Source organism: Cryptomeria japonica, chromosome 6, assembly GCF_030272615.1.
Source record: "Cryptomeria japonica chromosome 6, Sugi_1.0, whole genome shotgun sequence".
Taxonomy (NCBI): Eukaryota; Viridiplantae; Streptophyta; class Pinopsida; order Cupressales; family Cupressaceae; genus Cryptomeria; species Cryptomeria japonica.
Genome location: NC_081410.1, coordinates 499,811,754 through 499,835,348, shown reverse-complemented (window position 1 = coordinate 499,835,348; position 23,595 = coordinate 499,811,754). Strand labels below are relative to the sequence as shown.

General features: G+C 37.0%; 1 protein-coding gene across 4 annotated transcripts in view; it reads left to right on the top strand.

Moving 5' to 3' along the window:
- LOC131052855 (centromere protein C) overlaps positions 1–23,595 on the top strand; it is an 81,411-nt gene that overhangs the window by 23,216 nt on the left and 34,600 nt on the right. For 3 of the 4 annotated variants that reach the window (XM_057987495.2, XM_057987494.2, XM_057987497.2), the window contains exons 4-8: positions 4,253–4,355; positions 4,436–4,725; positions 4,853–5,724; positions 5,840–5,963; positions 6,165–6,253. In XM_057987495.2, coding sequence (XP_057843478.2) covers positions 4,253–4,355; positions 4,436–4,725; positions 4,853–5,724; positions 5,840–5,963; positions 6,165–6,253 — 1,478 coding nt within the window. The remainder of the gene's footprint in view (positions 1–4,252; positions 4,356–4,435; positions 4,726–4,852; positions 5,725–5,839; positions 5,964–6,164; positions 6,254–23,595) is intronic. The other variant, XM_057987496.2, reaches the window with a different exon arrangement.

Here is a 23,595-nt window from a genome sequence, read left to right as displayed (position 1 = left end):
CATATAAGATACTGGGAGCTTGTCCTTTCCAATCAAGCCCAAGAGCACAGAATGATCACCTAGTCATTCGGCCTCTTGGCTCCACCACTAGGGTTGGCGTACTTGATGGGGGTGTCAGTGTTGCTGCCTCCTTATCAGGTATTTTTTCCTTTACTCCACGACGGGATGGTTGATTTCTACAACAATCAACCATCATAGAGATTGGAGAGCAAATCGCAATAGGGTGCCTGGAAATCCTCCTATCTAAGCCCAAGAGCGGAGGCTCACCATCTTGGCCTCAAGTGGCAGGCACATTGGACATTCATCATGGGGCGGTCTACTTAGATGATGATCTTGTATCTGCTTGCATTCCTGGCATTTCCTTCTCTTCTCAACATTATTGCTTGCTGGTTATAAATAGATTAATTCTTTTAGGATATGTATTTCACATTATTAGTTATGCCTAACACATAATAAATGACATATTAGATGATATCTTCATAATGATACACTAAGCAGACATCTCATGCATACCATTACCAAATAATTGCAAATGCATACGTTTGTTGTTTATATCAATCTGATCTGCTGTTCACATTCAGATATATGTATGCATGAGAATCCTCTTCTATTTGTTCATTCTATTCTTTTGTATTATATATTCAGAATCAGACTTGATGATTTCTTATCCCCTATGCTCATATCTTTTCTTTACCAATGTTCTTACTAATTCAGTCTGAAGTAAATAAATCAGATTTCTTCTATAATTTAATTATTTCTGGTGCTCATAATTTCGGAACTTAATTCCTTTTTTGCACTTCTCTGCTGCCCCTCTTATACTCACACTTTATGTCTTTAAATACCTTCTTCATACCTCTTCATAAGATAGGTAATTCTTAACAAAGGTTGGCCCCTACATACATTTAATTTTAATTAAAGCTCTTTTATATTAATTATTTACATTCCCTTTGTCTGAGTCGTCCTCCTTTAACAATCACCCCTAATAGTAAATGTCTCAACCTTCGTTGGCCCTTAAGACGGATTTAACCTAGTTTGGGCCTCTTAAGGAAATGTTATTATTTTTTGCTTGTTTTTTAATTTGGATGTTTGGGTATATATATGTAATGCCCCTAAACCAGATCGCAACCCCTATTAGTAGCAAGCTGAGGGAATAACAATATAAAGGGCCAACTCTGTATGAAGATGAATAAAATTACACTAGTTTGTATTAGGTCTGACCTGTCTGGTATTTAAACTAAATTAAAATCTATATATATGTCCTCAGGGCCGACTCCCCATTGAATAATAACAATGGATGTGTATTTAAGAGGGAGATGGGTGCGATTTCCTCCAGGCAGGAATCTGATTATTTAATAAGGAGAACTGGTTAACAAGGAAAAGATAAATATAATTTCCATGGCTGCGATTATCAAGGTAGAGGTTAATATGCAGCAATTAGCATTATAAAGTAAAGAAGCAACGATTAGTAAGAACAAAGGCAGTGAAAGAAAGAAATAATCGATCAGCGGTTAATCCGTGTCAAAAGGCAGCATAAAAGATTAGTTAACAAAAGTTATATCCTTCAAGAGAAATCACCGTTCCAAAAGGGTATTTCTCTTCATAGAAGTGTAGAAGGGAAGGAAGAAGGGGGTTTTTGAAATAGAAAGAGTTCTGATCTGCAACAAGAAGGAAAGGCATCAAACCGCATCAGCAATTCAGAGATCTGAATATGATTCAGGAATAAGTCAATAAGTGAGCCATTTTGTGTGTTCAAGTGGTGGTATACAACAGTATCGAAAAAGCACAAGAAGATATATATGCTACATATCAACCTCCAAATGAAGGGATAGAGAGTGGATAGGAAAGAAAACATCATACAGAATTAAGGCAGATCTAGGGCAGATCTTGAGCAAGATCTACTATAGCAAATTGTGTTGGAAGAAGTATATAAAGATCTAAATGAAGTGGGATCAATCACGTAGGGATCTGAATAATGAATAATATTCAGCATACAATCCCTGTGCAATATATGAGTGTTTGGGTCTGATGCATAATGCATGGACCATGATCTTCCTAACTCTTTGTCTCTCTCTACACACACACACACACACACACACACACACACACACACACACACACACACTATAGACATATGTATGCATAATTAATGATGATGAAGATTCTTGTAAAGGTTTAGCCAATCCGCCTGTTGATGTGTGTTTTATGCACATGCAAGCATCAGAATAAAATACCAAAGTACTTTACCCTCTCTTGAACAAAATCACCTCAGATGCTAAGGGTAAGATCAACTTAAATGATTCCAAGGTTTCTACAGTCAGGTCTTGACAAGTGGGTAACTCAATGGTCGATGTGAATTGCTGTTTTCACTTGGGGAGTTACACAATTGTTCAAATCAACTTTATATATCATGAATATAGAATGGGTGTGCTGATAACTTAGGATTTTACAATGAAGCTCTTGACTTAATTCTAACAAGACTTTCTAAAAAGGACCAAAAAGGGAATAGGGTTAAGGAATTCTATTCTAAGCCTAGAATGCAAGAAGTGATGAACAAATTCAGTGGAATCAAACTAGGCAGGGTCTCACCATCAAGGTGAATAGTTTTTGACACGAGCTTATTGCAATCATCTAAGGTGTATTTTATAGATTTTCAATTTACTACCATGATTCATAACAATGGACGTATAATAATCAAAGTTAAGCTTGCATAAATTTCCAGTTGACCACGCAAGGCACACTTACAATCAGCAAGAGGCTAGTGGTCTTCCTTCTTGTGTGCTTCCCTGATTCTTGCATTGCTTTTGTGTGCACCCTTCTCTTTTGAATCAACAATCTGCCTAACTGCCTTTAGTTTAGTGCATTTGTTTAATTGCCTCATAATTGGCAGTTCGGTCGGATTGCCTTGGTTTGGCAATTTGTCAAATTGTGTTTGGGTCTAGCATTTACTCCCATTTGTCCTTGTGTTCAACCATACTTGGTTCTTTCTTGTGTTGCTTCTCACCTTTGTCTATGTCTTTTGTGTGTTGTGCTCTTGCCTTAGCTGTTTAGGTCTTGTCTACTACTGTGCTTTGCCCTTGTACCTGTGTCTTCGTCTAGTGATTTTTCCTTGGACATTTTCTTCTTGGCCCTTGATTGCAACCAGTCTTACTTGCCTTGAGATGCCCATGCATTAGAAGAACAATTCAATAAATCTACAAAAAGGTTTTTCAAAACCCAAAGCTTGCAGCATCCGCAAGATGAAAGGCCATTCAATATGGTCATATGCTATTTCAAAATCAATGAGATCTATGCAAACCTGTTTGTCTTGAATAATTCGCTGAACGCATTCCCTTCCAACTAGTAACTAAATTATCCAAAATATATCTTCTTTCAACAAATCCTGTTTGAATGGGAGATATACTCTGAGTTAAAACTTCCTGAAGCCTCCTAGCTATTGCTTTAGCAAGAAATATATAAGAAACATGCAAGAGAGTTACAGGGTTCTAATTCTTGATCTAACTAATGTATCTTGGTTTGGCATCAATTAAATAATCCCACTATTAAGATTTACTTCAATAAGATCTCCCTGTATCAACCTAAATCCTTCAGTGCTTTTCTTAGCTTTATCTGTTATATAGAAAATAAGCCTGAGGATTCGCTTGAGTTGAAGGTTTTGGGCAAATAATTTTGCTTAGAAATTTCACTGGGGAATTGTCCTTTTGCAGCAGACAACATGTTGAAACATGATGGTTTGAAGCCTTTTGATAAGACAATTTTTTTTTTCTAATTGGGGCCCCAAAAAAATTCTGAATATAATGATTGTGTTGGAGAGGCATATCTTCAAAAGGATATCTTAAAATTGCATAGGAAAGCATAGGCCCCATAAAGGTGCATTTTCAACAGGAAAAATGGGCCACTAAATTAAATGCCCATGTAAATATAAGTTGTGATCAACTATGGAACTTTAGACATTCATCGATGATCTTTTCAAAATGTTCTTCAAAGTTTTACGGGATTCTTTTGTCATCATAAAAAATGTACAATTTTTTTGGCTTGGTATGACAAGTATAGAATATCTATACAGTATGGTAGAGCTGCTTTAGACTTTCCCAAACACTAAGCCAAGTACATTGCACGATCTTTTCAGAGTAAAATGTTTAATCTTATGCTACAAAATTCAGATAAAGTTTTTTTCTGTATTTAATTAAAGTTTATGCTTGTTAATGCCAATTAGAATAAATTTAAGGAATGACTCCGACATCATTTATAACAGCTGCAGCAGCAATAATAAGAAAATTAAGGGGTGAGAATTCACCAGTTGCTTTTTGCAGTCAACAATCTCTGAAGAGACGTGTCCGGCGGCAAGGGACAGGCAGGTATATATATTCTATCTTTGCAGTAAATACTTGTCACTTCCATTGAGCCTGCATCTAAATGCTTTTGGTGTCTTTGTCAGGAGAAAAATTTCTAAGAACTTTGATTGGAAACTTCTTGGTAATACTGAGAAATACATGCAATTAGATGATGAAGAGCTAGAGGTAGAGGAAGAAGAAGACCCTAGATCCTCTTTCATGAGCAAAGCAGAGCAAGCCTTTGAAATGCTAATTGAAACCGACGATAGGACAACAAATAAGGATGTTCAGTTGGACAGCAACTCGCAAAACTGTAAACAGGCACATGATCAACATAGTATGGCGAATGGCAGTCACATTGATGGTCTTCAACCAAATCCAGTGCAAGAAAAAGGTTTTGATTAAATTGTTGGTTTTACAGTTCATTTTTTTTATCTGCACATGCCACTAGTTTATATTCTGTTTCTGTACTAATTTACTGTTTTTTCCTCAATGCTTTTTTCATGTGTTGAAATATGCAGAGACACATTGTGCATCTGAAACTGAAGAAACAGTGAACATGCCCCCCAAAACATCTCTCTCTTTTGGAAATTCAACTAGAAACGCATTGGACCAGCTGTTAAAGGACTACATGAAACAAGATCCGGACCAAACAAAGTCAATGTCATTTTCAAGATCCAGACATGAAATTAATGATATTGAAATGCCATATGCAATAGCTCTTGATTGTGATACAAAATATGCTTTTCAACAATCACAGACAGAATCAAGTAACACCATTTATTCAGAAGCCTTATTTACAGATGAAGGAAAAACTAGCATGCAACTACAGCAATTCCCAAAAGGTTTTCAGATGGAAGTTTCTGATAGAACTCCACATGACAATGCTTGTCAAAAACCAACAGAAAATTCTACTCCTTTGACATCACCTACTCCACCTTCAAAAATATCCGCTGCTTTCCTGTTACATGGGAAGCTCAAAAGTGGGATTGGGGTTAAAATTGGAGAAGCATGTAAACCTTCCATAGAAAAAAGGGATGAAGAAGCAGCGAAAGTTCACAGTTCCTTGCACATTTCTAGGAGTCTTCACAATTCCTCACCCTCACACAGTTCCTCACCTTCACACAATTCTAGAAGGCTGCACATTTCCTCACCCCCACATAGTTCTAGAAGATTCAACACCTCTTCACCCTCACACATTTCTAGAAAGCTAACCTTAAAAAGCCCCTTAAAGAAAGGGGAGAGTTCTGGGGTGAGAAGATTGAGCTTTGATAGTTCTTCAAAGTCAACAAAGCAAGATGACAAGGAAGATGGATTTGACAATGGGGAAAGCCTCAATGTTGACAAAGTCATGGACATAGCAAACCCTTCCAAAGATTCTGAGAATGACAAGGCATGTAGTTCCCATTTTTGTGGTTTGTTTTGTTCAGTTTCTGTCACATTTTTTTTCTGAAAGAACAATATGAATGAGACATTAATGAACGAGTACAAAATAATTAATTTTGCAGCATTTTCCCCACGGAGAAATGGAGACAACTGATGTAGACGTTTCAAATCTCACTGCCATGAGCCCTCAAAAGAGCACTCCAGTAATGGGTACTGAAGTTCAAGATTTCAATGTGCTTGTTCCTGGTAAGTTTTTATTGTATGTCCTAGAAATTCTTTATTTAGAAAATGAAATATTTTTTACTTTGATATCATTCTGCTTAGAATTTCAGTACAAATCTAAGGGTTTCTCTTGAATCTGTTAATGAAAAACGTTAATTGAAATGGTGGGAAATTGTTTTTATTAAAACTGGGCTACTGGTTAACATCTCATGTTAACTAATTTAGAATACACAGAGAAAGATGCTCTTGGTTCTGCATCAGGCAAGCAAATTGAAGAAGCTCCAGTAGCATTACGCAAAAAGAATGTGAAAAAGGTTTGTAAGAATTTTTCACAAGCCTTTCTTTTTTGTTTATCTTTCTAAGTCCATATACTGTTTTCTTGTTCATTGGGATCACATTCTTTTTGTTTTAGACTGTCATGTACTTCTCATTTCTATGCAGATGTGTCAAAATTAGTAATGATTTTGTTAAAGGTGAAAAATTTCAAGGAATAGTAAGAAAAAAACAACCTGTTGTGCTGTGCACATACTCCCCGTCTCCGACAGTGACCCCCAGAGAGAGAGAGAGAGAGAGCATAGGGTGAAGTTTGAGGCATGAAAAGATCAAGGCCATAGAGTGTGAGGAGATTCAGGGGTGCGTGTTTAGGAATCCAAATCTAGACTCATCAGGTGGACAAAGAAGCAACGTCAGACCCCCTTTTAAACCCAAGGGCCTTGTGTGACAAATGAGGAATTAAGGGAGAAAAGATCATTTAAGGACCAACTTAATCCAAGGAGGGGTAAAGAGCAAAGGCAAAATACCCAAAGCATCGACCAAATTCATACTTGAAGACTGAATTATGGGATTTTCCTTCACAACTTGGTGATATCACTGCAAGTTGGAATAAGGCTTTAATCCTAAAGGCCTTCCCAACACTGAAATTCTGCCTAAACCTTCCCAAATCTGGGTACTAGCAGACAAATTTGGATAAGGCCTTAATCCTTTTAGCCTTTCTAACACCGAGTTTCATCTTTCACCCTACAAATTTTGGTATTTGCACTAAAGATTTAGAATAACTGTTAATCATAAAATGTATCCTAGGTCCAAACTGTAGCCTCAGTTTGCAGAATCAGCTGATGATGAGGTCAAAATCCAGGACATTTTAAATTCAATCCAAGGTAGGGCCAATCCTTGTCGTAGTTGTAGAGGCATCAAAGACTTTTCATGAGCATAAACAAAGGTTGCAGCTCAGAATTTGGTGTTGTGAGCACTGAGAATCAGAATAGGCATAATTCAAAAGATGTCCAAACATTGAAATTCTGACCAAGTTTCCTTAAAGTTCGGTGCTTGCATTGGAAGTGGGACTAAGGCTAGTTCCTAAAAGGCTTGCAACTACCAAGCTTTGACCCGAACTTGGGTGTCCCTGCCAACTTGGTGGTAGCATTGAAAGTAGGAATAAACACTATTCCTAAAGCTCTTCCTAAGACCAACCTTTGCACCAAGTTTGCTTCTAATTCTAAATTTTACAGTCACAAAACACTAAGAACCAGGCCATAAACCTTGACAATAGGGTTGTAGATTAGGAGAATGATGAACAGCATGAAATCCATATGCTTATAAGGCTAGAGACCAAAGAGAATGGACTGAGAACAATGTATGAGTCCTTTGAAACCTGAGTTATAGTCCAAAATTCGGCCCTAGCACCGAAACTGGGAATTAGCCTTGATCCTGTTAGCCTTCCTAACCCCGAGGTGAGGTCTGGGTTTTGCCCCTTACCAATTTTGGTGGTATCACTGAAAATCAGAATAAGCACCGTTCTCAAAGTTATCCAAGGATCGAATTTTTTCTTAAGTGTAAATGTGGCAATCAAAATCAGAGCATGGGCCTAATTCTTAAACTTGTCTTGGCACCAAACTTTTCCCTTGGTCCCAAACTCTTCCTAATGTCAAAGCAAAAGTGACCTTCTTGGTCTTAGTTCACGGGGCATGATGTCAGTATGATGTTCAATAAGGCTAAAGTGTTGCCTGGAGCAAGTCTCCAATGAATGTAGTCAAGGTGAGAGTATTAAATGAATGACTAAATAAAAATGTGATTGATCCTTGAAAGTACTTGTCTATGCTGGCTGGATGACACCCAAAGGGAGTTGGAAAGGATTCTGGATTTGAACGGGTGACTTGATCACATCCTCAAGGATAAACCTCACACTCGGGGACCTAAAACTCTTGCCAAACAAACTAAACCTAAGCAAACGACTAATCTACCAAGCAAACGACTAATCTAATGGCAAATTAATGGGGGCTGTGATTAATGTTTGGGGAGCAACAATTTAATAAAAAATATAATAAGTGACAAATGCCATATAAGACAAATTCCATATAAGACAAAATGCATAGAAGACAAATGTAATATGAGACAAGTTCCATATAAGACAAGCTGCATAGAAGACATATTACAAAGAGCATTGATTGTGATTAGTAGAAGATGGGCTGTGATGTTAACGTGTAAATAAAGACAGGAATTGGTATACACAAACAGTTATAGGCAGCGACTTGTATATTCATGTTAAAGAAAGCGCTAATATAAAGAACAGCAATTATATTGAAGAAAGGCAGCGATTAGTTTAAAGAAAGGTTATAAACTAAAGGAGATGTGCTTTGAAAGGGTTGTCACTCTCCAAAGAGATGCCTCTCTTCATGGAGGTATAAGGATATAAAAAGAGAAAGATTTTGGGTGAACAAGGTGTCTGAAAATTGAAGATATATCATATATATACACCGGCAGACTTCAAGGAAAAGAGAATGTCATAAAGAAGGAAATACATGGACAAGGCATGCGTTTGTGTGTGTGTGTGTAATTTGGCGGAAATGAGATTCACTAGCCTAAACATGCAAACCAGGAATCAAACTCCATTCCATCAATTACATTGGAGAACAACCAATAGGCCCAACTACAAAACCTTATGAGAGTTGGGCCCAATGGTTGATTGTTCTCTTTTGTGTTTGATTGATTTGATATGATTAGAAATTGAAAATGCAAGAACTAGGTCAAATGATGTAAAAGTGGCAATAACCAACATAAACAAACAAATATAGATTTGAGAATGAAGTAAGAGATATAGAATTGGAAAGGGGATGCAGACAGGAACCCATGATAGAAAGCAGACCTCAAAATGCCTGGACACTATAGCAAGGCACCCTAGTGATAGTCCCGTCATATACATAGTTGAGTATGAAAGGCAGATCTGATATCTTAAGTCTTTGTACTGTCTTCCCTCTAAATTATAACCCAAACAAGGAGGACTATGGTGGTATGCACCCTAGTCCTGGAATACATGCACTTGTTGTCAGTGTCCTCCCCTTTTCAGATGCAACTTAATGAGAATCACTGTTTTATGGTCCTGGGAACTCTTGTACCCTAAAACTAAACCTGGAACATGTTTTAGAATATGCACATGCACAAAAGGAGAGGAAAATGGTGTTGGGCAGGAAAATGGTGTTGGGCTTGCCTAAGTCAAACAATGGGTTGAAATTAACCCTACAACAATGATGATTAGAAAGAGAGCTTACCCTTGGTAGAGCAAAGGCTAAATCTGAAATAAATGCTGAATTGAAGTGCTGAGATGAAATGGTTATACCTTTGATTGATGATGCAATGCTCTTAGGATAAGTCCTCAAGTGTTGATGCAATAACAAGATAAGTCATCACAAATCCATCATGAAGACATAATTGAAGTAGCTTGCTATAGCTTGATGCTCCTTGTTTTCAGATCTGCTTTGGAATTGGAATGATAGCTCTTGAATTGTAAAGATGAGATTATGAAATGAATTAGGAATGATGCCTTATATAGGGTTTTCAAGGTAATTTCACTTTTAGGCCGTATTACATGGTCATATCCCAACTTTGAGACCAGATCTAGAAATGTTAAGGTCGACACATTACTCTCTCGAAATTTTAGCCAAAAAGCATTAGACATTTGAGACTTCTCTGAAGTGTACCGATAAAATAGGCTCAAATATTAAGCGAAGTGAGATAATAGGGCCCTAATATCAAATTTGGAATTTATATTAGGACATTTAAGTGGGGAATAAAATGCTTTAAAATTTAAAATGGGATAGGACCCATATAGACAAAATGATATAGAAGATAGATCACACTTAAAGCAAGGGCCCAAAGAAAGCTCTCTATTTGCAAGGCAACCCAAAAACTTGACTGCAAAATGGGTGTTGCAACGTGCACCGACACAAATATTACCAAACAAAACCCTCTCTTTGCAATGCAATTCGAAAAATTGACTACAAAATGAGTGTTGTAGTGTGCAGCAACACAAACATGAAGGAGCCCCCCTTAAGATGTCAACATACCTCCATGTTGATGTCTTAAGGAAGATAGAGATCCACATCAAGGATAAACACTTTCAACACCAAGGAGATATTTTTAACAAATCCTTTTCAAGAATACATGACTGTCAAAGTGGGAGGAAGAGATCTTTGCTTAAGTATATCTTCCTTGAAAAAGAGTGGACATCCTTAATAAAGATGACATCTTCAGAACTAAGAAAAGGGAAGGAGATCAAGAATACACACCTTCCCAATTTTTAGGAGAGGGAATTCTTGGGGAAGGATTGCACACTTTGAACGCCAAGGAGAGATTAATTATAAAAGACATATGCTTTCAAGAAAGGAAGAGGTCCTAATCAAGGAACACACACGTCCAAGAAACTGGAAAATCTGCATGAAGGACAAACAATTCTATTCAAGAAAGGATATCAAGTCATAAAAGATACAACTCGACAAAGGGGAAAATGGATCCTAATAAAGGAGGAAACAATTAAACTATAATAAATAGGCTATGATGTTGCTAGCCAAGTATGATTGCACATTAAACTGTACCACCATGAATGACAATGAGCCCCCAAAACGTAAGCTACCAATGCCACATAGTGAGGAGCAACATAATAGGAACCTAAATGTTATTTAGAAAGGTCATGACAAAGGTGCCACTTATTGTTACTTGTCATTTGAACGATACTAGAATGAATAAATTGTTGAATTTTAGCCTTCAAAGCTTGACATTCATTTGTGGAATGGCTATACACTAGATAATATCGAAGAGCACATTGTTATACCGAGAGGGGGTGGGGGGTGAATTAGTATAACAACGTTTTTTACCAATTTAAACTTTATCAACCACAATAGTATTAGTTACTAATTTCCAACAATCATGAACATAAGAACACAATAGCACAATGTTTACGTGAAAATCCTAATGGGAGAAAACCTTAGTAAATCAATGCTTTTATATAATTCTTCTTTTATAAAGTTTGTAGGCAGCAACCTATTAGAGACACCAGCCCCTAACTTAGTCTGTGAGCACCAACTCACTAGACGCACCAACTCTTACTTTTGAATTTGTAGGCACAAACCTATTAGAGGCACCAACTCACTAGAGACACCAACCCCTCATCAATTATGAAGCACCAACTTCACTAGGTCAAATTTTCACCTTTTCAATGTTGCTTCTACAACGGATGATCTTATTTTTGTCAAATTATGTTATAGTCCTCATAGATTACCTTTGAATCTGCCCTGAACTGATTACAAATCTTAGCATAAGTCTAATCAGAAATTTCATTGAAATTTCTCACTCGCTTCTTTATCCAATCTGCTATTATGCTGATTATAAATTACTTATAAAAATTATTACAAGCTTCTTTCAAATCTGCTTAGAAGTCTTCAAATGATCTTCTCATAAACTGCTCACAATTTTGCAAATAATCTTCTTACAATCTTCTCATAGGTCTGCAAATATGTAATGTCCCCGATATAATTAAATAGTCAATTTAAATAATTTATTGTACGGTCGCGTATTTAATAATATATTTCGGGCCCTTTTTATTAATTAGTTAGTTATAAACTTTTTGGTGTCAGCTCATTTGTAACCCTTCGGGAAACTTCCTGGAGCCCATATATATGGTCGAGTTAGTCATTATTGTAGGTAGGCAAATTTGGTATTTTTCTCTACTGTGCAAATTCTTGTTGGAGTTCTATTATCCGTCATTTCGGAGGTGAAAGACCCTCCCTATTTGGTACTCGCAGTTTCGGTGGGAGTAACGCCTCACCCTACTCTGCCCTGCTCTCAGTCCAGGATTGTTGTAATTTGAAGTGCATTAATCTGACTATTCTCTGGCTTGTGCAAATTCTTGAAATAAAGATCTTCTTGTTCATCGTTTATCTGGCATCATACCTTATTGCAAGTTTCATCGATTCCACATACCACACTTTGGTCGAATAAACCACGCGCTGAACGACTTGGCTCGGGCGACAAGTCTCCACTATCGTACGGTTCTCTCACTGTATGGTCTTCACTCTCACCATATGCTTCACACACCGTATGTCCCACACCCACACCCTCACCCTCATCGTACGGTCACACACCGTACGTCCCACACCCTCACCATACGTGTTGCACACCGTACGTCCTACATTCCACTGTACGAAACACATCATCTTCCACCATATAGACATAACCGTGCAATTACTCTTGACTGTACAACCCAAATTGATGAAGGGACATTACAAAATAATCCTGTTAATGCTCATTCTTTATTGACTGGTGTATATGATCAGATATGTCTTTGCACATTCAACACACACACACACTTTTTCTTCAAATTTACTCTCTATATATATCTTTATCTTCCAAGAGTCATATTCTTTGGAATAGACATTTCATTGAAGGGACATGTCTTCCCACTTAGTTGGGTCTTTGTCTTTGTTTATTATTAATAAAGAAACATTGTCCTTTGTTTAAACTCTTTTATATTATAATAATATCTTTCTCTTTGTGTTATTAATGGTCATTTAAGTTGTTTCTAATTTTGCCTCTAGTTAACGATTGTTTCTTTTAAAAACATCGTCTTTGTAACTCTATTTAAAGGAGCTTTGTCTCCTTGATTAATTGAACAACAACGATTCTTTGAAATCCATATGCTTTTGCATTTGTATTATTGTATTAGAGAAGAGATAATTTTGAGATTTTTAGCTATTCTTAAAAAATTTCGAAAGGAAATTTTTAAAAAATATTTCAAAAATCGCTTGTCTTTGCCCTTGATCCGCATCTATTCTCCATGTGTTTTTGCTCGATCTGGTTCATTCATTGCTGCCTAGGGTTTTGACCCTTCAGTTCAAGTCGAAATTTTATTCTGGTTGCAGATTCTTGGTGGGTTGTTCGAGACCTCAACTGGGCCGTCGTCAGATTTTTTTGGATGCATTGTTTTTCGCAAAGTTTAAAAACTTGGACTCGCCACGGACTCGGCAAACCAAAAATTTGGACTCGGACTCGGACTTGTGAAAGACTCGTGAAAGACTCGGCAAAAAAAAAGCGCAGTTTTACAAAAAAAATAAAGAAATTAATGCATTTAGAGAACATAAGAGCCATAATTGAAACATTACACATGTCACATACTCATAGTTTCAAACTTTCAACTCTAAAATGTATAATACCAAGATTTCTTCAATGCTAATTATGCTGTTATATGGAGCCTAATCAGACTCGGAGGTTAAATTTTCCCTACTTCCATCGGCGCAATTTCCCCCTATATTTTTCGACGAGGGTTTGGGGGCAGCGCCCCTTGCGCGCTCCCTCAGTTATTTTATAAAGGCGTCGGGTGTTATTTTTCTTTTATTTTTCACTCCCTTAGTTATGCCAAATGAAGGTAAAATTTTTTTAAAAAAACTCAATTTTAAAGCTTGCATGACTTTTTTTCTGGGTCGCGCGAGTCCTGTTGGTTGAAAATTTTGTACACTTGGGGGAAATGTACAAAATTGTGGTTTCAACCACAGCACACAAGTAAAAACTCTCCTAATTAAGGGAAGGCTCCCCCTATCTAACTAAAACTAAAATAAAAACAGGATGGGACAGTAGTCTTCCTTCTTTCTTCAAGAAAGACAATATCCTTTTCTCTTCACAGAAAATGATAGCGATTGAAAATGAACAACAGTAACTACTTTCAAGTGAACTGAGAGAAAGGAAATGAAGTTTCCTGAAAGTGCAAAGACTTCCGTCACTTCCTTCGGGACGGGACAGCAATATCAAGCTCAAAGACTTGACTATTGGAAGTCCTATCTACCCTTTGCTATACTAAATTTTACAACGAATAAAAGACAACAACTCAAAGACTGGAATAATTTATTCTTTTAACACAAAGACAAGAACTAATGCAAGCTCAAAGACTTGCTGCTATTTCTTATCAAACAATAATTTTTCCTCAAGAATAGACGCAAGCTCAAAGACTTGCTGCTCCTTCTAGAGATTTTCCTATTTTAATTAATCTTCTCTACTTGCATCTCAAAGACTTCAAATCAGATTGGACTAAGCTCCTTTAGAAACACTTTGCACAGAAGAAATAAAAAGATTCAAACTCAAACATGTAGCTCAAAGACTCAAAACTTGAGTAATTCTTCTTTATTATTCTTCAAAAACTTTCAATCCACATACATAAGCTCAAAGACTTCTTGCTGTAAATTTGGCAGAGTTTTTGCTTTCTTTCCAAAAGATGAAATTACAATAGACTCCTCCAGTATTTATAGAAGAGGAGCCTTGAGAAAAAGGTGGGAGGATCCTAACTAACTTGAGAGATTCTCTCAACCACCAAGACTCATTCAATAACTAACTGAGACTTCATTAACTAACTAAGAGTTACTCTAACTAACTAAGACTTATTCCAACTACAGTCCTAATCGGACACAACTTGTAGTTGCCTTACATGTAATTACAAAAGTGCAAGTAATGTGTAACTTGCTTTTTACAAAAAATATTTTTACATGTAACTTGTCAAAACGAAATTACAAATGTATAACTAAAATTATTCCATGTGTCTAAAGACACGACTCTAACTGCATCATTCTTTGCCTGTGATGATCTTCATGTCGCTTCAGGATGCTAGAACTTGAAGTATTCTAGATTGGTAAAGACATCTTGAACCGGAACAGGAACTTGCATCCTTATCTTCTTGTTTGGGGTAATACTAGCTTTTCAAGAGGGAATGGGCTGCCTTCCTCTTTTCATGTCATGACCATCTTTGTCTTGAAAGCATTTTATGCTCTCAACCATGAATTGTTGTTGTATTTCTTCTTTGTATCATCCTTCATTCTTGAAATTTGCTTGCAAAATAAGGCCCATGCCTTAATCCATTGATTTGGTAGATCGTGTGTGCAAACCGGACTGACAAGGGAAGAGAGAAATTGATGCAAAAACGGGCTCACCAGTGAATTTCGGGTTTTGGAAGTTGCATTACATGTGTGGGGAAAACAAGAGCAATAACTTACAATTGCGGGGAACAAACATGCAACTTCATATGTGTAATGGGTAACTACAAGTTTTCACTTGTAATTGGACCTTTAAAACTCATTTACAAGTGTTTTTTGAGTGCATTTTGGACCAATTTCGGGTTCTGGATGGCTGACTGCAAGTAGACTTTAAATGGGGAAAATGAATGAAGGTGTGAAATGAGTGGATGAAATGGTATCTACGGATGATGGAAATGAATATGAAAATATTTTGGGAAGATCATCTTCAAGAAAATGGGAAGAACTTTCAACATGTAATCCGGTTCTAAAAACCCCATTTTGAAAGGATGGGTATTTCTCATCTTTGCAACTTGGAATTTCAACAAAAGATGGTTAAATCTTTTATCCGTAAGGGAAGAACAATTATTTTCATCCAACTTGTAATCGGGATTTTTTGGCCAAATGACAAGTTTAAAAATTGTCAAAAATGCACTTGCAAGGCAAAATCGGGTTTTTTGGAGCAAACTGCAAGTTTTAAATACTTGTAAATGGGAAATAAAATCCCTACAACAAGTTATACTTGCTTGCACATATGTAATGGGGATTTAAAATCTCTATTACATGCAAAAACCATTAAAGTAGGGGTTTTTTGACCAAACTACAAGTTTACTTGCACATATGTAATGGGGATTTAAAATCCCTATTACATGTGAAAACCATTAAAGTAGGGGTTTTTTGACCAAACTGCAAGTTTACTTACAGTTGAGCCAAAAATCCCTATTTTAACTAAAAATGACCAAAAAACAATAAAAAGATAAAAACAACAAAGGGGAAACTTAAAATAAATTACAAGTGACATATTTAAAATAAAAGTGCACATGTAATTGATCAAAAATTCCCCTACAAAGACCATAACAATGAATATCATTAAAACTTGCAGTTTGAAGAAAATTCTCCACTTGCAGTTTGGGTTTTAAAACCCGAAATTGAAGGAAAGGCATAGCAAACGAACCTAGAATTGGACGAAATTCGAAACGTAGTTCGAGAATGGACTGAGGATTAAGCCAGTCCAAGGATTAGTCAAAATTCTACCTCGGGAAGCATGCCATAGAGTAAAATTTTTCATTTTTTCACAAAAATTTCATGTAATGGTCCTTCATTTTTTAAAACAAAAATGAGGACAACAAGTCCATCTGAAAGACTCGCGCGAGTCCTTGCAAAAGACTCGGGAGTCCGTGGCGAGTCCATGAGTTTTAAAACTATGGTTTTCCGTGCCTCGATTTTTGAGTCCGATCAACATTTTGATTTTAGATTCTTGGTGGGTTTTTTCGAGAGCTTTTCTAGAGTGTCTCAAAATTTTTTGGGTGTCTCATTTTCTGTGCCTCAAATTTTGTGTTGCGAATTTGTCTTGGAATTTGTGCTTGTACTTGTTCCAGTGCATTGAAATTCGTACCTCGAGGTTCGTGCATTCAACATCTTCTCAGTACTTTGTTTTTTGTGCCTCAAAAATCGTGAAGATGGCTTCTGGGCATCGATGTTTGTTTCGGTTTTTTAATATTTTTTACTTGAAAAAAAATTCTGATGGGTTTTTAATATTTTTTTTTCCCCTTAAAAAAATCCGTGGGTTTTAATAATTTTGTCCTAAAAAATTATCTGTGGTTTTAAAATATTTTGTCCTTGAAAAAAATCATGGGAGGGTTTATAATTTTTTTTGAAAATATTGTACTTTGTGCGAACATCTGCACCAGTCTCTTGTTTGCAGTCTATTTTCGGGTATCTTGCTCATCTGCAATAGTTTGGAAGGTTTGCCGATTTTTCCCTCAAAATCGTGACAACTGTTCTTGGTGTGTCTCTAGTTACAAGGAGGAACAGTTCTCCAACATCAGGTTGGACGGTTGGTGTTGTTTTGGGTATCTCCAGAAGTTCAGCAGTTTCTAGGAGGGTCGGCGGCAGACTTATCTCAAGTGGTAGAGTCAGTGGCAGGCTTGTGTCTTTTGTTGCATTGTGTTTTGAGAAGAAGGGGGCAACCTTTCTTGTTATTTCTCTTGGTAGTTAGAACAATGACCACTAAGGGAGGGTATTAGAATAATATCTTTCTCTGTGTTATTAATGGTCATTTAAGTTGTTTCTAATTTCGCCTCTAGTTATCGATTGTTTCTTTTAGAAACATCGTCTTTGTAACTCTATTTAAAGGAGCTTTGTCTCCTTGATTAATTGAACAACATCCATTCTTTGAAATCCATATGCTTTTGCATCTGTATTATTTTATCTATTGGTACGTTCATTATATTAACTGCTGTAATTCTTATTAACAACCTTTAGCAATAATTTCTAGTGTTCATTTGCTTTTAATTAGAATTGCTGTATACAAAGAATTGCTGCTTTTTATGGTCATAATCGCTGCCCATGTTCTATTAATCGATGCCTTTAAAGTGTGTATTAATTGCTGTGTAAGACTTATGTGTAATCACTCCATCAGAGTCCACAATCTTTAATCGCTGCTTTAAATATTCTTTTTGTTATACACATCAATTGCATTTTAATCGTTGTCTTCATGTCTTTATTGCTGCCTTTAGTTGATTAACTTTGTTTAATATATACGAAAATATTTTCGTTTCTAATTGTTTATCCAAGCACTGCTTTTTACCGTTACCAAGTGCTGCCTTCAAAAGATCATCGCTGTCCTTAGACAATAATAATTTCATCATATTACTTGCTTCTAATTTTTTTGGTCTTGTTAATCACATTCACTGCATTAACCTTTTGACTTGTCTTTGACATCACTTCTGTTAATTGCTGTGTATTCTTTTTAAGCTGCTCTTTTTATCAAGCCTTCATTAACAATAATGATTTATGAATGAATGCTCTTTAGATCACTGCTGCTTGTATTGTTCTCTTCAATGCTGATCGCTGCTAGTTAAAGATTTCTTAAATTAATTGCCGCTATTCCTTGTTAAAGACGAAATTCACTATTGTTTTGATACTGCAATACAAATACCCTTTAAAGATAATATGCTATTGTGCGACTTGCCATGATGGAACCAAAGAGTCATAATGGTCTTAAGAGACGGGAATGAATGCATTTGCACACACTTATAATTGAAGGATGAAAGATCTTGATACAATTTATGATTCCCCTTTCCTTTTTGAATGCCTTTCTAAGCCAGCGGGTAAGTTAGTTATAATTAATTTTTGATTCTTAGTTCAAAATGGGTTTCATCCTAGGAATGTTCAGGAACATTCCTCTTGTGGAGTCGCCAGATGTTGTAACCTTTTTCACACATCGCCCCATTGCAAATGAGGACCCTCTCTTTTCCTGCTTTCTAGGGTTTTTGTTAGTGTCTCGTGGCCTTCCACTTCAGTTTTGCCAAGCCTTGCCCAGTTTTGAGCAGTTCAGGTCCTAAGGATGGAAAGGTAGTTTGTGCAAACCATGTGATTCCAGAGTATGAACACCACCAAAGTGCTTAGAAAGGCCAAAGGACGAAGATCGCAATTGATTTGGACGAATTTGGACAACTTTCTATTTTTAGAAAGTTTGCTTTTTTTTTGCTTTTTCCTATTTTTTAGGAAGTTTCGTTTTTGACATTTTTAGCCCGATCCCTGATATGGCTATTTTTAGAAAGTTTTTCCTATTTTTTCGGGATGTTTGCTTTTTGCTTTTTCAGAATGGGAATCTAGGGTTTGGACTGATACCACTGACTTGCTTCGATCGGGATCCAAAATTTCCAAGTTTTGACCTAAAAAGCCAGTTCCCTACATTTTAGGGGTCATAATGCTTCAGATGATTTACCTAAGTATGGATTTCAAATTTCAAGTTAAACTGGTTAAATTTGGTTAAAATATGAAATTTTGAAATTTTCCAAATTTTTTCTAAGTCTGGCTAATGGATAAGGTTGAGTGTCATGATAGGTGTTCAGAAAATCCGGCCAAGCAAAGGTCCGCCATGTTGGGGAGATGATCAAGGTTCGCCATGATTGGAAGTGCATCAAAGTCCGCTATGGTGAAGGGGAAGCAAAAGTCCGCCCAAGGAGAGATCATCAAAGTCCGCCCTATCACGGGGAAGGCTCAAAGTCCTCCTTGTAGAATGGTCCCAAAACTTCGCCCTATGCCTTAGATAGGGTCACCTCCAAAGTCCGCACATGTTGAAAGCCTTCTAGAGTCCGCCTTGAGGAATGAAGAGGATGCCTACAAAAAACTCCGCCCTATGATGGAGACTTCCTAAACTCCGCCCAAGGAGAGGTCATTAAACTCCGCCCCATGGAGAAACACTCTAGACTCCGCCATGCCTTGAGAGGTGTCTTAAACTTCCGCCTTGGTTGAGCTAGCTCCCAAAAGTCCGCCATGTAGAGGGATGTCTAAAGTCCGCTCATGGGAAGCCTTCCTAAACTCCGCCATGCCTAGAGAGATGTTTGAAGTCCGCCATAGGAGATGCATCTAAACTCTGCCCTATGCCTTGAGAAGGTAATGAAAACTCCGCCCTTGGTGATAGACCAAAGTCCGCTCAACCACGACCAAGCTCAAGGAGACCCTCTTAAAGTCCGCCTAGAGAGATGTTTGAAGTCCGCCCAAGTATGATGCCAAAGAAAATGGTGGGGTCAAGAAAGTCCGCCCAAGCATGAGAATGAAGTCAAGTAAACATGCTAGAGAGCCTCCAAAAGTCCGCCCAAGCATGAAGATGAACACTAAAAACTCCGCCCTACTCTTGGAAGTCAACCAAAGTCAATAAATTTTGAGTGATGTCATCAAATCTTCCCAAAAATCGAACTCCTAATCAAATTAGAAAGTTGGAAAAAGAGATTTCAAAGATTATTAAGTTGGAAAGTCAAAATGGAAATTCAAAATTAAAATTGGAAAGAAGATATTTTGCAAAATCAAGAGGATATTCGAACTGAGTTCTGAATTAGAAACTTTTGGAAGATAATATTTTACTAGCCTAGTTTGAATTAATAAACTGAAAACAAATTAGAAACTTGCATAAGTGAAGGATTTTCGAACTAAAGAAGATGACAACACTTTCGCAAGATTTGAGTTAGATTTAGAAACATGAGTTGGAGGATTTTGCGTGTTTCTAATTGGGAATTCAACTTTATTTACAAATACTTCATTTGTAACTTCATTTTTACACACCGAGAAGTTCGAAGTTCTTGAGGAGAGCATAGTAAAGTGTTTGCAGATTGGAGTTCATCTGGAGAAAATTTCGATATTGCTTGTAGTTCGGCAAACTTCGTGACGAAGGATTCACAGATTTTTGAGTGAAGCCAGCTGGTATAAGAAAGAATAGCTAATCCTTTCTGAGTTTTCTAAAGAATTTTCCAGCCTTACTTCAATCCATTCGAAGGTGAAGTTGAATTTACGATGCAGATTTCTGTATTTTCTGAGTTTTTTTCAGACTTATGAAAAATGATTTTTAGTAGATTTATTCGAATTTCTAGTGAAGGAAATCATTTTTTTTGACTAAGTAAAAGAAAGTTTTTGGAAGTTATAACACTTGGTGTTGATCACAACCATTCTTGAAGACTTTATATACAAGAATCCCCTTTTTGGCTAAGTATGAAAAAAGAAAAGATGAAATCTTCAAACACTTAGCCATTCACAGCCCATATTTTCTTCGATCTACGAATTAATTTCTAACTTAAGCTTCATTGTCTGATTGCAGATTCTAGGCACTATGAAATTTCAAGTGGATAAAGACGCTCCTCCTGAGTCAAGGATGACTTCAAAGTGGAAAAATATTGGCGACACCAACCTCAGACACATCAATCTGAGGGAATTTAAGAAGCGGATGTTTGGTCTGGACAACCTTGTGCCTACCACAACCGCACGAAAGATGATGAAGAGTGGCATCGTGCATGCTGCTGGTTTTCTCCCCGCCATGCAATGCACTGAATTAGTAGTTGAATGTGCTAGGCATTACAACCCCACTAGTAAAGACACTGTTGCACCTGATGGAAGAGTGCTGGCGAACATCAGTGATGAGGCCATCAGAGAGGCCTTCAGGATCCTAGAGTATCACAACATGGTGTATGTGGCAAAGGACGAAGCTGATAGCATGTATCAGGACCACTTGGAGGGTATGATGCCATCGTCAACCATTCTTGGATGGAGGAGTCATTCAAGTAGGAAATAGATATGACCTTAGCACTTGGTATTTTACTTTGATAACCAGGGTTGAAACCTTGAAGAAATCTAAAGCCAAGTGTTTGGAAGTTGAGAAAATTGTTAAGGATATTCAAGATAAGGTATTTCATGTGGTAGCAGAAATTTGGTAGCAAGAGGTGGTGCGCGAAAAACATCTGCGCACTGAAAATCTGAGAGCTAGAATCCAATCAAATTTTATAAGGTTTTAGGAACGATTCTCAAAGTAGATTTCTCTAGAATTTCGAGTTTTCTCCTCATTGATGAGAATTTCCTTGCACAGGCAGTTGACTGGGAATGCATACTCACCACTTGTATTGATGATGTGGACATGTACGACTTCCAAATTAGCAACTTGCCAAGTGTCACCATGGAGGATGTGCGACTTCTTGTGTCCAGATATATCGAATCTACAGAAAAGGAAACTGGACACTCACCTCAGTGAGAATAGTAGCTGCGCCACTTGTCTCCTTCCTATTCATTTTAATTGTTAGAGTTTGGGGAAACCCTAATTAGGGTTTTGAAATTTTAATTTGAGCCCTTGATCATTGTTTGATCTCAGTCGTTCATAATTTCTAGACTACTATATAAGGTTGCCTCCTCTCATTTGGAAAGTGTGAGGTTTTTGAAATATTGTTGCATGAACGACATTTTTCAAATAATATATTACATGTGTGCTTTCTCTTAAGGCTTTGTAATCCCTATTGTTTGAGTGATTTAGCAAGGTTTTCAATTTCTTCAACACATTAGTTAGAATTTATTTTACGTTGTTAGATGAATGAAAGATCTGATGAGTATTGGTTTATGGTGTATCTCTGCTCATACTTTTGGTGAATGGATGATTTTCATTCACTGTGCAAAGTTAGTTTGAGCTTTCCATTTTGTGTATGCTTAAACTTCCAATCATAAGCACATCCCTTGAAGATTGCATCCACTTTGTGTAAGTTGTCTTAAGTGAGGCGGAACAAAGTGTGGTTTATTGAGTTCATCGAATCAATATCGTCTTGGAATTCATAGGATTAGAGCAGATTTCTTAACCTTTATCCCTTTTGTCTTTTTTTTTGAAAGTCTTAAACCCTCAAAGTCCCAAAAAGAAAGAAAGAGAGAGAGCTTTAATTGACAAATCCATCTAAGTCCCAAAGTTGTTGACAATTCATTCAAGCATAAGTCCCTTTGTGTATTACCAGCAAATCACAACGCCCATTGAGCTTATCCACACGTCAAGACCTGACTAAAGAAACATTGGAATCACCATATGATTTTCTAGCAATCCTAGCATACACGGTGATTTTTAAAGAGAGGATAAATTATCTTTGGGTACTTTAATCTAAATGTTTGGTAGATGATAAAACAGACACCAACATAAATTAAATTTATGTTGATGCGGGAGGAGGGTAAAAAGCTCTAGATAACTCCTCGCAAATATGAATTGATACGACTTGATAATGATCGGCCCTCTTTCTAGCACCAACACAAATTGGTGCTAGGAGGGCTTGATAATGGAACTGAGTGATTGTTCACAATTTTGGATAGTAGATATGATGCAGCATGGTGTTGCCGCATGAATTTCCATTTGATCTGCCGCTTGAGCAACCTGAACCAGGACTAAGTCAAACAAATGTTGCAGATCAGCTACGTTCACTTGCTTGGAAATCAAAATTAGATCATTCTCAATTCAGGTAAGTCAGTCACACTATCACTGAGGAGGAAGAAAAGGGTCGGCAAATAGAAGCAACAATCAAGAAAGACCTTGAAAGGTAGATAATTTTGGCTCTTCGACGTCAAGTCCTTAGAGAAATTCGACAATTTTCCTTCTGATCCACCAATAAATCTTCACCTGTTAACATGATGAAGAATGGGCCTACCAATCGTTTCTCCTGAACCAGGCAAAGATCTTGAGCTAGTAGTGCAGCCAGACTTGAGCCTTCGCGACAAGTAGGAAAATGTTATCACATAATTATACAACTTAGCTTGGAGTGTAAGAAGAAATTATCCTGACTGGCATGAAATGTGCTTCATTCTTGAAGAAGAAGAAATTGTTGATCGCATTGACGTGGAAATACCAAGAGAGCAACGTCTATTGCCACCACAAGAAGTTGATCCAGTTCTCGTACTTGCTCCTGCACAACCTGGATGAAATTAAAGACACACTGGATCGCATAAGTTCTTTCTCCCCAGACAAATTTCGGAGAATCCTAAGATCAGCCCCGAATTCATCCAAGGAATTTGTGGAGTTAGAATCCTCTACTAGATCC